The following is a 15690-nucleotide window of genomic DNA, read 5'->3' as shown; positions in this document are numbered from 1 at the left end:
TGTGTGTGTGTGTGTGTGTGTGTGTGTGTGTGTGTGTGTGTGTGTGTGTGAGAGAGAGAATGTATCCTTGAGTGAAAGGGGAAATGGTGGGGACAGGACTTTGAATAAGTTGTGGTCTAAATCGATACCCTGTTTAACAATTTACTGGATTGTTGCAGGAAACTAAATGAATCATTTACGCATGTGTTTCAGTTTCATCATCCACATCTCTGGGGAGTCAGCACATTGGTCTCAATAGTAGTGTGTGGGACATAAAGAGTGGGTGGTTGTGTATGTGATCGAAAGTGAGGAGCATCTCATGTGTGAACAGTTTCCCGTATGTATGAGTTCAACTGCTGCTGGCAACTGGAAGTGACACATTTGAGAGAGAATACATGGACGGACACACTTAACACACACACACACGCTTATCTCATTTCAACCTCTGAATCCTGACCAACATCTGATTCTGATCACACATCGGTAATACTTAGTTTTGATTTAAAAAGCAGATTTTCTGAAGTGTGTGTGTGTGTGTGTATGTGTGAGAGAGAGCGAGAGAGAGAGCTACCGTACATGTGAGTATGTATCAGCGACTTGTCATTCATTACCAGAGCTCTGAAACACAATGTGGGCGACTGCAGTAGGAAGGAGAATTCATCAAGATAACAACTTCCTTTGTGGCACATTAAATCAACTCATAAAATCAATTCAGTAAATCAACTCACACACAGAAAAAGTGAATAAACACATACAAATTTAAAGTAAGACATGAATTGTCTCATTTCTGTTATTACTCCACATCGTCAAGTAGTACAAAAGCAGATGGTAGTAAATAGAACCCTGTTATAAACATTTGATCACAAATCTCCCTGTCTTTCTGGCTTCCTCAGGTTACAATAAGCTGCTTAAATTAATAATAAGGCTGAGGATTTAATAGGTACAATACAAGTCTCATGTTTATATGCTCTCACAATAAGGTTCTCATGGTTGTCCCACTTCTTCCCATAGCCTTGAGAGGAAAGACCTCTGTCATGGAGACAAAGCCTTGCTTCCAACAGTCAAGGTCACTATCAGCCACTGTCAGCATGATGGATTATAGGTAGCTGTCTCTTGTACCCTTTCCACACTATAACTTTCGACCAAGCTGTACTTTGCCGGGTATTTATTTTTCACATTGTCCTTTCCAGTATATGTTTCCAGGAAATAATGTGGATGAATTATCAATCAGGCCAGTGAAGTACAGCTGGGCTTGGGATGTCTAGGCTCAGTAGTGTGAAAGGGTGTTAGTGGTTTGATATATCATATGACCGACTCAGGTTTGATATGGCCAGCATGCAGAGGGAGGCTGCGACCGAGGACTACCTTGCTGCTGCTGCTGCTGCTTCGTAGAAACCAATCTCCAGGAACAACACATTCTTATCAGCGCTCGCTTGGTGGCTGGAGGTTGTCATCTCTTGCAGTAAGACTCTGATGTAGGTGTTCCATTTCTCCGGCCTCCATCACCATCTTCTTTCAGCGTTCTGCCGCCTTTCTCAGCTCGAACTGTTCCATCTCGGTGTTGATGCAGTGAAGCTCTTCAGCTGAGGGGGCGGAGCCTGAGAGGGTGGAGCCAGCGGGGCAGAAGCCCTGGAGGTGCACCTGGAGGAGGCAGTGGTGGAGTTAGGAGCGTGGACAGAGTGGGCACCGGTGTGGGCGCTCGACAGTGTGCAGGCGCTTGTGGAGCTTAAGGTGAACATGTTGGGGTGAATCGGGCCGCTGCACAGCTTGCACTTGTAGGGCCTCTCGCCTGAGTGGAGACGCAGGTGGGTCTTCAGATTGCTGGTGCTACTGAAGCGCTTGCGGCACACCTGGAGTGAGGGAAAAAGATGGAGCACAAAGCAATGAGAGAGGTTAAAATGTTAGTTGACGTAAAGGCAAAGATTTCATACTTGCTAATGTTGGAAAAGAGGCTTGATTAAGCAATGTTTTGTCGTCTCATGGGCATTTTGGGGGGTATGGCATAGTGACGCTGTGGGACAGACAGAAACAGACAGGCAGAAAGACATACACTGTAGAGACAGACAGATTTGTAGTCTCATGGGCGTTTTGGGGCGTATGGCATAGTGATTCTGTGGGACAGACAGAAACAGACAGACAGACAGGCAGAAAGACAGACAGACAGATATTCTAGATAAACAGACAGACACAGACAGATAGATAAATAGATATCCCAGATAAACAGACCGACAGGCACAGAGATATTCTAGATAAGCAGATAATCAGATCTCAGCCTTCTGTACCTGGCACTCATGTGGCTTCTCCCCAGTGTGAACCAGGAAGTGTTTCTGGAGGTGGGCCAGCTGGGTGAAGTCCTTCGTGCAGGTGTGACACCTAAAGGGTCGCTCTCCACTGTGGACACGTAGGTGAACCTGGAGAAAGGCAACAGAATAGCAAGGAGGAAGAAACATAGAATGATAGAATTAAAAATAACATAAAAGAAGCGGAAAGACAAAAACACAGGATGAGACAAATCTATTTCATGAAAAGTGTGCGGGCCATTCTGTTATTTTCATGCATACTTAATTGCCCCCGCATCTTAGCTTTTTAAGGATGTGCATATGACCACAAACTATTCTATAAACAAATCTATTTAAATCATGATGTCCTATCAACATAAACTATCATCTAGACATAATGTACTTGTAATCTCCGATATTGGCTATTTAATAGGGGACTGGCTGACCTTGAGGTTAGACCGTTATTTAACGGGGGACTGACTGACCTTGAGGTTGGACAGTTATTTAACGGGGGACTGACTGACCTTGAGGTTAGACAGCTTATTTAACGGGGTACTGACTGACCTTGAGGTTGGACAGTTATTTAACGGGGGACTGACTGACCTTGGGGTTACGGGGGACCGTTATTTAACGGGGGACTGGCTGACCTTGAGGTTAGACAGTTATTTAATAGGGGACTGGCTGACCTTGAGGTTAGACAGTTATTTAATAGGGGACTGGCTGACCTTGAGGTTAGACCGTTATTTAATAGGGGACTGGCTGACCTTGAGGTTAGACAGTTATTTAATAGGGGACTGGCTGACCTTGAGGTTAGACCGTTATTTAACAGTTATTTAACGGGGGAGGGGACTGGCTGACCTTGAGGTTAGACAGTTATTTAATAGGGGACTGGCTGACCTTGAGGTTAGACAGTTATTTAATAGGGGACTGGCTGACCTTGAGGTTAGACAGTTATTTAATAGGGGACTGGCTGACCTTGAGGTTAGACAGTTATTTAATAGGGGACTGGCTGACCTTGAGGTTAGACAGTTATTTAATAGGGGACTGGCTGACCTTGAGGTTGGACAGTTATTTAATAGGGGACTGGCTGACCTTGAGGTTAGACAGTTATTTAATAAGGGGACTGGCTGACCTTGAGGTTAGACAGTTATTTAATAGGGGACTGGCTGACCTTGAGGTTAGACAGTTATTTAATAGGGGACTGGCTGACCTTGAGGTTAGACAGTTATTTAACTGACTGTTTTGGGGGACTGACTGACCTTGAGGTTGGACAGTTATTTAACGGGGACTGACTGACCTTGAGGTTGGACAGTTATTTAACGGGGGACTGACTGACCTTGAGGTTAGACAGTTATTTAACGGGGGACTGACTGACCTTGAGGTTAGACAGTTATTTAACGGGGGACTGACTGACCTTGAGGTTAGACAGTTATTTAACAGGGGACTGGCTGACCTTGAGGTTAGACAGTTATTTAACAGGGGACTGACTGACCTTGAGGTTAGACAGTTATTTAACGGGGGACTGACTGACCTTGAGGTTAGACAGTTATTTAACAGGGGACTGACTGACCTTGAGGTTAGACAGTTATTTAACGGGGGACTGACTGACCTTGAGGTTGGACAGTTATTTAACGGGGGACTGACTGACCTTGAGGTTGGACAGTTATTTAACGGGGGACTGACTGACCTTGAGGTTAGACAGTTATTTAACGGGGGACTGACTGACCTTGAGGTTAGACAGTTTTTGAACGGGGGACTGACTGACCTTGAGGTTAGACAGTTATTTAACTGACCTTGGGGACTAACGGGGGACTGACCTGAGGTTAGACAGTTATTTGGGGTTGGACAGTTATTTAACGGGGGACTGACTGACCTTGGGGTTGGACAGTTATTTAACGGGGGACTGACTGACCTTGAGGTTGGACAGTTATTTAACAGGGGACTGACTGACCTTGAGGTTGGACAGTTATTTAACGGGGGACTGACTGACCTTGAGGTTAGACAGTTATTTAACGGGGGACTGACTGACCTTGGGGTTAGACAGTTTTTGAACGGGGGACTGACTGACCTTGGGGTTGGACAGTTATTTAACGGGGGACTGACTGACCTTGAGGTTGGACAGTTATTTAACGGGGGACTGACTGACCTTGGGGTTGGACAGTTTTTGAACGGGGGACTGACTGACCTTGGGGTTGGACAGTTATTTAACGGGGGACTGACTGACCTTGAGGTTGGACAGTTATTTAACGGGGGACTGACTGACCTTGAGGTTAGACAGTTATTTAACGGGGGACTGACTGACCTTGGCGTTGGACAGTTTTTGAACGGGGGACTGACTGACCTTGAGGTTGGACAGTTATTTAACAGGGGACTGACTGACCTTGAGGTTAGACAGTTTTTGAACTTGAGGGGACTGACTGACCTTGGCGTTGGACAGTTTTTGAACGGGGGACTGACTGACCTTGAGGTTGGACAGTTATTTAACAGGGGACTGACTGACCTTGAGGTTAGACAGTTTTTGAACGGGGGACTGACTGACCTTGAGGTTAGACAGTTATTTAACGGGGGACTGACTGACCTTGAGGTTGGACAGTTATTTAACGGGGGACTGACTGACCTTGAGGTTGGACAGTTATTTAACGGGGGACTGACTGACCTTGAGGTTGGACAGTTATTTAACGGGGGACTGACTGACCTTGAGGTTGGACAGTTATTTAACGGAGGACTGACTGACCTTGAGGTTGGACAGCTGCCCGAAGATCTTGCTGCAGACGTTGCACTCGTACCGGATCTTCCCGTTCTTCCTGGTGAGGGGGTAGGACAGGGTCTTGTACCCGATGACCCGTCTACCACGTCTGGCCTTCCGCAGGTCTCCTGCCCCTTCCTCTGCACTGTGGCTGGAACTCAGCAGGGCGGATGTGGGCTTGGAGGGGAGGTCGTCAGAGGAGGCAGCCAGGCCTGCCGGCGGTGAGCCTCCCCTGGGTGCGAGAGGGGATGAAGCCATGGATGAGGCCCTGGACGTGGCTGGTAGAGGCTGGTTATCGAAGGTGCTGCTGGCAGGGGCATGTTTAGAGTCCATGATGTTGTCTGTTGGTGTCACAGTGAGGTTTTTGAGGTATTGTTTTGGTGAGGGCATAAGGTCACCAAGATGTTTGCGCCCCCTGGTCGTCAAACAAATTACGTGTTTTTTTGTCAGTGCAAAGGGCATATCTCTGCTGCCATTGGTTAGTGAGAGGTCTTTGTGTGTAGTGGACAGTGAAACCGGGAGCTCTTTGTGTCCATTGGCTGATGGGTGCAGGAAGTGCGGGTACCCCTCAAAGGGCAGCATGTGAAGTGGAAGTGGTATATGTGGAGCTAGTCTGTCACTGCACAGGGGGTATGTGTGAGGTCGTATGCTGTTAAGGCCAAGTGGATAGTGAGGTATGCGGTAGGGACTGCACCGTTGACTGAGGTACATCTGGCCTGGCACTGAGGACTCTGGGTAATGTTTGGGTGTGATGGAGACACCCGGGGTAGGATTGACAGGAAAGTGCATGTGGGGGGTGACAGGGCTGTTGTCCAGGGTTCTTCTGGGGATGGGGGGGGCACAGTATAGGATAGGTGGGTAGCTGGGGAAGACCAAACGGGGGCTGAGGGGTAGGACAGGGCTACAGGTTGGGGACAGTGTGGATTCGGGGAGTAGGGGGCAAGTGGAATGGGGCTTGGTGGGCTCCTTCCTCAGGATTTCGGACATGCTGTACCCCCTCTTCCCGCAAACCTGGTTGTGCTCTGTGGGACAAAAAAGACACACACACATACTTAGGGTAAAATGTTGCTGCACGAAAGTACCTTGAAACTATCATTTGCAGCTTGATGAGTTTAGTCAACTGTTCTACACATGGGATGCACATGACACAATCGCAAGTTGCAGTCTCTCTCTTTTTACAGTAGAACCCATTGTTTATGAGTCTGTGTCTCTCTCTTTGTAGAGTAGAACCCATTGTTTATGAGTCTGTGTCACTCTCTTTTTACAGTAGAACCCATTGTTTATGAGTCAGTGTCACTCTCTTTTTACAGTAGAACCCATTGTTTATGAGTCTGTGTCACTCTCTTTTTACAGTAGAACCCATTGTTTATGAGTCAGTGTCACTCTCTTTTTACAGTAGAACCCATTGTTTATGAGTCAGTGTCACTCCCTTTTTACAGTGGAACCCATCGCCACAGATACACCACCTGACACACATACCTTCAGTGTGAGACCATGTACACTGTGCCCCTATCTATGACATCACTTCTCTAGTTCTCAGCCACTCACTCCACTCTAAAAGAGGAAATAACTCCAGTTCAACCAGTTGTTTTCTACTTTTTATGAACTCGTCTCAGATCTCAGACCTATGTCAGTCAGCTGTTAAGATCATCTGCTTCTCACTAACAGACCTATCCGGGCGTTCTATGGAAGCTGATACTGAAGGTGAAACATTAGTCGGCTGATCAGGGCCCAGATTAAGCTGAGGGAGGGAGAGAGTGGTTATAGGAGACAAGTTCCAGCTAGCAGAGCTGTGTGTGTTGGCTGGTGAAGGGGCTTTACACAGTCACATCCCAACCTAGTCAAATGGAGTCTTGATTCTTTTTGATATCAGTTAAATGAATTCAGAGCGTTATATACAGTAACTCTTAGTTGAATTCAGTGTTATATACAGTAACTCTTAGTTGAATTCAGTGAATTCAGTGTTATATACAGTAACTCTTAGTTAAATCAGACATACAGACAGACAGACATCACAACACACCACACACCCATCCAACACACACACACACACACACACACACACACACACACACACACACACACACACACACACACACACACACACACACACACACACACACACACACACACACACACACACACACACACACACACACACACACAACACACACACAACACACACACACACACACTCACACACACTCTCTCTCTCACAAACACCCCCAACACAGACACACTCTCTCTCTCACTCACACACACTCACACACTCACACACAGAAGCCTTGTTTGTGTGTGTGTGTGTGTGAATGAGAGTGTGTGTGCGTGTGAGAGGGAAAGAGAGAGTATGTATGTGTATGTGTGCATTGGAAAAAAGGAAACTGAAACCTTGCTTTGAGACCTGAAATTGGTCTCGCCTTACGAAGAGACAAAACTCCTCTTGGTGACACATGGAGCTAGATCTTCTCTCCTTTCTTTGTCTCCCTCCTTCACAAAGGCCTGTGGGTGTGACTTTTATTACTGGTTAAACACCCACACAAAGATTGTGTCAGGCGCCTGGACCTTTGACAGCGCTTTCGGCTTTGAATATCCACCCACTTTGAATATCCACCCAAAGCTCTAGGAAACTCTAGGAATTGCTCCGTTGTTCCGAACACTCATTGATCAAATTGATTTTCTCTCTCCTCCACTCACCACAGTGAATACAAGTATCAGAGATTCCACATTGTCCCATGCCTTATTGGATTGGATGAAATGGGATTGGATCTGTTAGCCTGGCCTAGCAGTAAAATGTATTAAGTGCATTAGTAGCAGGCTTCATTCCAATATGAATCTGATATTTGTCGAGGGGGCCACAAAACAGCAGTTTGTGCGCTGGAGATAGCTGCTGTGCCACAAGTTTCAGACCTCTGCATTACAAAACGTACCAATTCTCTCTGTGGCGAGCTCTCCTGGGGGTGTGTAGTTGAGGCGGTTGGCTAACTCCAGGCAGTACCACACAAGCAGCTCTTGGCCCGGCGGTACGGCTCTCACTGTGTAGAAGTAGATGGCCATGCCAGTCTGGCACGCCGCCAGATTCTGGTCTCCGTGACAACGGGCTGGGTTGACGTAGCGCATCCAGTTACTCTTCTCCTCATCCAAGCCATCCAGGATGTGATGTAACCGACCCTCTGAAAACACCTGGACAGAGAGAAAGATATATATATATATATATATATATATATATATATATATATATATATATATATATATATATATATATATTTTGGGTGGTGGTGGTGGGGTGGGGTGGGCTTAATCTGTGGGTTTTGGGTGGTGGTGGGGTGAGGTTAATCTGTGGGTTTTGGGTGGTGGTGGGGGTAGGGTTAATCTGTGGGTTTGGGGTGGTGGTGGGGGGGGGTTAATCTGTGGGTTTTGGGTGGGGGTGGGCTTATTCTGTGGGTTTTGTTTTTGACATTGATCATCGACTGGAATGACAGTACGATGACTCTACTCGAGTCCGCTCACAATCGACTGTGCAAAGTTATACCACTCTAACTTCAATCAGACCTATGTTCCCATACAGCGCACCTAAATGACTACACATTCCTGGAGAGCAAAACAGTCGGGCGAATTGACACAACGACCGATGACAGTGTTTTCTTACAATAGTCCCTCTCAGACTACATTCAGTTGGATCTCTGCTTTTCTGCTCTATCACCCTTTCCCACTTTCTCTGCTAAGCTCTTTACATCACTTTCTCTGCTAAGCTCTTTACATCACTTTCTCTGCTAAGCTCTTTACATCACTTTCTCTGCTAAGCTCTTTACATCACTTTCTCTGCTAAGCGCTTTACATCACTTTCTCTGCTAAGCTCTTTACATCACTTTCTCTGCTAAGCGCTTTACATCACTTTCTCTGCTAAGCTCTTTACATCACTTTCTCTGCTAAGCTCTTTACATCACTTTCTCTGCTAAGCTCTTTACATCACTTTCTCTGCTAAGCTCTTTACATCACTTTGTCTGCTGCTCTTTGTCCGGAAGCCGTGTTATTTGCAGATTGTCTCATGACTTTAGTGTCTAGGTCATCTATGTTGATGTCATGTCTGTGTTGTGGCTCCGTTGTTTAGATGTTGTGTCGGGACTGTATCTGTAGGTCTGTCATCATGACTATGCTGTTTGCAGGCCTACGCCCGTTAGCTGTGTTATTTGCAAGTGGAAGTCGTGGCTCGCAGACCCTAAGCCACTTCCTTGCTTAGTCAGTGTGTTTGTTTGTGTGTGTGCTACAGTATGTGTTTCCCGGCAGTGAGACCATGGCACTGCCGAAAGTAGCGGAGAGAGGAGCAGAGAGAGGAGAACCACGGTGTCAGTGAAACTAAACAGCTGTGTGTGTGACCTCATGCTGCCTTCTCACCAATGAGCAAACACACATTATCATACACAGTCTTTGCAGGAAATTTTAAAAATGACACGCGGCTGGCATAGAAACACACACAAACAGATATTACACAGGATGTGAGACCACAAGTGCCAATTGTTGCCCCCTCCCCCTTTTTAGAATTTAACAGGATATGACCAAAATGGTTTCCCACAATGCCCCTCATTTACCCTCCAGAAGTAATTCCTGTTAGCATCTTTGGGCACCGTGTCATTGGTGTAGCTCTGGCCAACCAGAGGGCCGAACCGCGTCCCCTTCGGAATGAGTTCCCGACTGGTCACCCCAAGCACCTGTACCACACAGGAAATAACATCATCAAACAATGGACCATTCAGAAGATAAGATGACAAAGCGAATGCCCATTGAGAATACTTAGAGTAAGATTCTCTTGGATACAGCCTCTGACTGTCATGTCAGATATATGGTAGTTCCAGCTAACTAGCCACACACTAGGAAACTGTTTCCTTTCTTTCAAACATGTTATTGTAAATGTTTCATACAGACTAAACTAACAATAACACACAAATGTATATACAGTTGAAGTTGGAAGTTTACATACACCTTAGCCAAATACATTTAAACTCAGTTTCACAATTCCTGACATTTAATCATAGTAAAAATTCCATCTTCGGTCAGTTAGGATCACCACATTATTTTAAGATGTCAGATTAATAGTAGAGAATAATTTATTTAAGATTTAATTTCTTTCATCACATTCCCAGTGTGTTCCCAATTAGTATTTGGTAGCATTTCCTTTAAATTGTTTAACTTGGGTCAACTGTTTTGGGTAGCATTCCACAAGCTTCCCACAATACGTTGGGTGAATTTTGTCCCATTCCTCCTGACAGAGCTGGTGTAACTGGGTCAGGTTTGTAGACCTCCTTGCTCACACACACTTTTTCAGTTCTGCCCATAAATGTTCTATAGGATTGAGGTCAGAGCTTTGTGATGGCCACTTCAATACCTTGACTTTGTTGTCCTTAAGCCATTTTGCCACAACTTTCGAAGTATGCTTGGGGTCATTGTCCATTTGGAAGACCCATTTGCAACCAAGCATTAACTTCCTGACTATATTTCAAAATTGAGATTCTTCAAAGTAGCCACCCTTTGCCTTGATGACAGCTTTGCACACTCTTGGCATTATCTCAACCAGCTTCATGAGGTAGTCACCTAGAATGCATTTCAATTAACAGGTGTGCCTTGTTAACATTTGTGGAATTTCTTTCCTTCTTAATACGTTTGAGCCAATCAGTTGTGTTGTGACAAGGTAGGGGTGGTATACAGAAAATAGCCCTATTTGGTTAATGAACAAGTCCATATTATGGCAAAAACAGCCCAAATAAGCAAAGAGAAATGACATTCCATTACTTTAAGACATTTACTACGTTACAGCCTTATTCTACAATCGATGCAATAATGTAGTCTCTGTACCCTTAATCAATCTACACACAATACCTCATAATGACAAAGCAAAAACAGGTTTTCAGAAAAATAAAAAACTGAAATATCACATTTACATAAGTATTCAGACCCTTTACTCAGTACTTTGTTGAAGTACCTTTGGCAGTGATTGCAACCTCAAGTCTTCTTGGGTATGACGCTACAAACTTGGCACACCGGTATTTGGGGAGTTTCTCCCATTCTTCTTTGCAGATCCTCTCAAGCTCTGTCAGGTTGGATGGAGAGCGTCGCTGCACAGCTATTTTCAGATTTCTCCAGAGATGTTAATTCTGGTTCAAGTCTGGGATCTGGCTGGGCCACTCAAGGACATTCAGAGATTTGTCCCTAAGTCACTCCTGCATTGTCTTGGCTGTGTGCTTAGGGTCATTGTCCTGTTGGAAGGTGTACCTTCACCTCAGTCTGAGGTCATGAGTGCTCTGGACCAGGTTTTCATCAAGGATCTCTCTGTACTTTGCTCTGTTCCTCTTTGCATCGATCCAGACTAGCCTCCCAGTCCCTGCCGCTGAAAAACATCCCCACAGGATGATGCTGCCACCACCATGCTTCACCTTAGGGATGGTGCCATGATTCTTCCAGACGTGACACTTGGCATTCAGGCCAAATAGTTCCATTATGGTTTTATCAGACTAGAGAATCTTGTTTCTCATGGTCTGAAAGTCCTTTAGGTGCCTTTTGGCAAACTACAAGCAGGCTGTCATGTGCCTTTAACTGAGGAGTGGCTTCCGTCAGGCCATTCTACCATAAAGGCCTGATTGGTGGTGTGCTGCAGAGATGGTTGTCTTTCTGAAAGGTTCTCCCATCTCCTCCGAGGAACTCTGGAGCTCTGTCAGAGTAACCATCAGGCTCTTGGTGTGTACCTTTTCAAATCAGGTCCACTAAATCAGATTTACAACAGGTGGACTCCAGTCAAGATATAGAAACATCTCATGGATGATCAATGCAAACAGGATGCACCTGAGTCTCATAGCGAAGGGTTTTAATACTTATGTAAATAAAGGTATTTCAGTATTTTTTTTTTTAATTAAATGTGATTTTTTTTTTTTTTAAACAAAAAATATTTTTGCTTTGTCATTATGCTATTGTGTATAGATTGATGGGGGGAACAAGTCATTTAATCCATTTTAGAATAACCCTGTAACGTAACAAAATGTAAAAAAGGGAAGGGATCTGAATACTTTCCAAATGCACTGTACACGTAACTCAATCATCTCATCCAAACTGTGTGAAGTGTGAAGACGTTCCCACCATTTCAGCACATATAAAGTAAGCCAAGCCAGTAGACGTTCCCACCATTTCAGCACATATAAAGTAAGCCAAGCCAGTAGACGTTCCCACCATTTCAGCACATATAAAGTAAGCCAAGGCAGTAGACGTTCCCACCATTTCAGCACATATAAAGTAAGCCAAGCCAGTAGACGTTCCCACCATTTCAGCACATATAAAGTAAGCCAAGCCAGTAGACGTTCCCACCATTTCAGCACATATAAAGTAAGCCAAGCCAGTAGACGTTCCCACCATTTCAGCACATATAAAGTAAGCCAAGCCAGTAGACGTTCCCACCATTTCAGCACATATAAAGTAAGCCAAGCCAGTAGACGTTCCCACCATTTCAGCACATATAAAGTAAGCCAAGCCAGTAGACGTTCCCACCATTTCAGCACATATAAATATAAAGTAAGTTCCCACCAAGCCAGTAAGCCAAGACGTTCCCACCATTTCAGCACATATAAAGTAAGCCAAGCCAGTAGACGTTCCCACCATTTCAGCACATATAAAGTAAGCCAAGCCAGTAGACGTTCCCACCATTTCAGCACATATAAAGTAAGGCAAGCCAGTAGACGTTCCCACCATTTCAGCACATATAAAGTAAGGCAAGCCAGTAGACGTTCCCACCATTTCAGCACATATAAAGTAAGGCAAGCCAGTAGACGTTCCCACCATTTCAGCACATATAAAGTAAGGCAAGCCAGTAGACGTTCCCACCATTTCAGCACATTTCAAGCCAGTAGACGTTCCCACCATTTCAGCACATATAAAGTAAGCCAAGCCAGTAGACGTTCCCACCATTTCAGCACATATATAAAGTAAGCCATTTCAGCCAGTAGCAAGCCGTAGACGTTCCCACCATTTCAGCACATATAAAGTAAGCCAAGCCAGTAGACGTTCCCACCATTTCAGCACATATAAAGTAAGCCAAGCCAGTAGACGTTCCCACCATTTCAGCACATATAAAGTAAGCCAAGCCAGTAGACGTTCCCACCATTTCAGCACATATAAAGTAAGCCAAGCCAGTAGACGTTCCCACCATTTCAGCACATATAAAGTAAGGCAAGCCAGTAGACGTTCCCACCATTTCAGCACATATAAAGTAAGGCAAGCCAGTAGACGTTCCCACATATAAAGTAAGCCAAGCCAGTAGACGTTCCCACCATTTCAGCACATATAAATAAAGTTATTTCAGCCACGTTCCCACCCAGCACATATAGACAGTAGACGTTCCCACCATTTCAGCACATATAAAGCTAAGCCAGTAGACGTTCCCACCATTTCAGCACTTATAAAGTAAGCCAAGCCAGTAGACGTTCCCACCATTTCAGCACATATAAAGCCAAGCCAGTAGACGTTCCCACCATTTCAGCACATATAAAGCCAAGCCAGTAGAAAAACACAGGTTAGAGGAAGCTTTTATGAAAAGAGTTTCTCAATGACAACTGGCATTCACTTTGAGAGTGTGAAAAGGAAAGCTGTCCTCTTTCACACCGTAAATATTTAATGAGTTAATCAGAACACAACTCTTGTTCTCGCTCCTGAAGGTGTTACTTGTGAAACTTACCCCCTCTGTCTCTAGCCTCCGGGGCGGGGATGAAGGGATAGGGTGTTGTTGGACACACCCCTATCATATCGGGAAACCAACGGCACTAAACCCTAGAGGACCTATAGTCATGGTAATTGCTGACTCATACTGTCTCCTTTGAAGATAGATACAGCGCTATATGTATGCTGTATAATACAGTGCATTCGGAAAGTATTCAGACCCCTTCACTTTTTCCACATTTTGTTACATTACCGTCTTATTCTAAAATGCATTAAATATTGTTTTTCCCACTCAATCTACACACAATACCCCATAATGATGAAGTGAAAACAGGTTTTTAGAAATGTTTGCAAATGTACCTTATTTACATTCGTATTTAGACTCAAAATTGAGCTCAGGTGATCATCCTTGAGATGTTTCTACAACTTGATTAGAGTTCACCTGTGGTAACGTCGACTGAGTGGACATGATTTGGAAAAGGCACACTTCTGTCTATAAAAAGTTCCACAGTTGACAGTGCATGTCAGAGCAAAAACCAAGCCATGAGGTAGAAGGAATTGTCCGTAGAGCTCCAAGACAGGATTGTGTCGAGGCACAGGCCTGGGGAAGGGTACCAAAACTTTTCTGCAGCATTGAAGGTCCCCAAGAACACAGTGGCCTCAATAATTCTTAAATGGAAGAAGTTTGGAACCACCAAGACTCTTCCTAGAGCTGGCCACCTGGCCAAACTGAACCATCGGGGGAGAAGGTCCTTGGTCAGGGAGGTGACCAAAAACCTGATGGTCACTCTGACAGAGCTCCAGAGTTCCTCTGTGGAGATGGGAGAACCTTCCAGAAACACAACCATCTCTGCGAAACTCCACCAATCAGGCCTTCATGGTGGAGTGGCCAGAGGGAAGCCACTCCTCAGTAAAAGGCACATTGACAGTTTGCTTGGAGTTTGTCAAAAGGCACCTAAAGATTTCTCAGACCATAAGAAACAAGATTCTCCAGTCTGATGAAACCAAGATTGAACTATTTGGCCTGTATGCCAAGTGCCACGTCTGGAAGAAACCTGGCACCATCTCTACAGTGATTCATGGTGGTGGCAGCATCATCCTGTGGGGATGATTTTCAGCGGCAGGGACTGGAAGACTAGACAGGATTGAAGGAGAGGTGAACTGAGCAAAGTACAGAGAGATCTTTTATGAAACTTGCTCCAGAGCACTCATGACCTCAGAATTGGGCAAACCTTCACATTGAATATCCCTTTGAGCATGGTGAAGTTATTCATTAAACTTAGGATGGTGTATCAATACACCCAGTCACTACAACGATACAGGGGTCCTCAGGGATTTCACCAATTGGCAAATGGTGACATTAAAACAGTTACAGAGTGTAATGGCTGTGATAGGAGAAAACTGATCATGGATCAACAACATTGTAGTTACTCCACAATACTAACCTAATTGACAGAGTGAAATAAAGGAAGCCTGTACATGAATACAAGTATTCAAAAACATGCATCCTGTTTGCAACAAGGCACTAAAGTAATACTGCAAAAAATGTGGCAAAGCAATTAACTTTTGTCCTGAATACAAAGTTGTGTTTGGGGCAAATCCAATACAACACATTACTGCATACTGTACCACTCTCCATATTTTCAAGCATAGTGGTGGCTGCATCATGTTATGGGTATGCTTGTAATCGTTAAGACTGGGAAGTTTTTCAGGATAAAAAGAAGCAAAATGAAGCTAAGCACAAGCAAAATATTGTAATTACTTCACCACCATGGTCTATTTATTGCCTTAGCTCCCTTATCTTACCTCATTTTCACTCACTATATATAGACTTCTTATTTTCTTTTGTTCTGCTGTATTATTGACTGTGTTTTGTTTATTCCATGTGTAACTCTGTGTTGTTGTATGTGTCGAATTGCTACGTTTTATCTTGGCCAGGTCGCAGTTGCAAATGAGAACTTGTTCTCAACTAGCCTACCTGGTGAAATAAAGGTG

At 44.7% G+C, this 15690-nt stretch overlaps 1 protein-coding gene and 1 long non-coding RNA gene across 2 annotated transcripts in view; one reads left to right on the top strand and one right to left on the bottom strand.

Moving 5' to 3' along the window:
* LOC127909476 (uncharacterized) overlaps nt 1-15690 on the top strand; it is a 43663-nt gene that overhangs the window by 14305 nt on the left and 13668 nt on the right. The gene's annotated exons all lie outside the window — the stretch shown is intronic.
* LOC118374266 (PR domain zinc finger protein 1-like) overlaps nt 100-15690 on the bottom strand; it is a 29499-nt gene continuing 13908 nt past the window's right edge. Inside the window, exons 3-7 of the mRNA XM_052471299.1 lie at nt 9591-9710; nt 7932-8184; nt 4993-6026; nt 2262-2390; nt 100-1829 (exon numbers count right to left, since the gene is read on the bottom strand). Coding sequence (XP_052327259.1) covers nt 1515-1829; nt 2262-2390; nt 4993-6026; nt 7932-8184; nt 9591-9710 — 1851 coding nt within the window. The 3' untranslated portion in view covers nt 100-1514. The remainder of the gene's footprint in view (nt 1830-2261; nt 2391-4992; nt 6027-7931; nt 8185-9590; nt 9711-15690) is intronic.

This window comes from Oncorhynchus keta, chromosome 19 (assembly GCF_023373465.1).
Source record: "Oncorhynchus keta strain PuntledgeMale-10-30-2019 chromosome 19, Oket_V2, whole genome shotgun sequence".
Lineage (NCBI taxonomy): Eukaryota > Metazoa > Chordata > Actinopteri > Salmoniformes > Salmonidae > Oncorhynchus > Oncorhynchus keta.
Note: the sequence above shows the minus strand (reverse complement) of the source record. Positions and strands in the feature narration are given on the sequence as shown.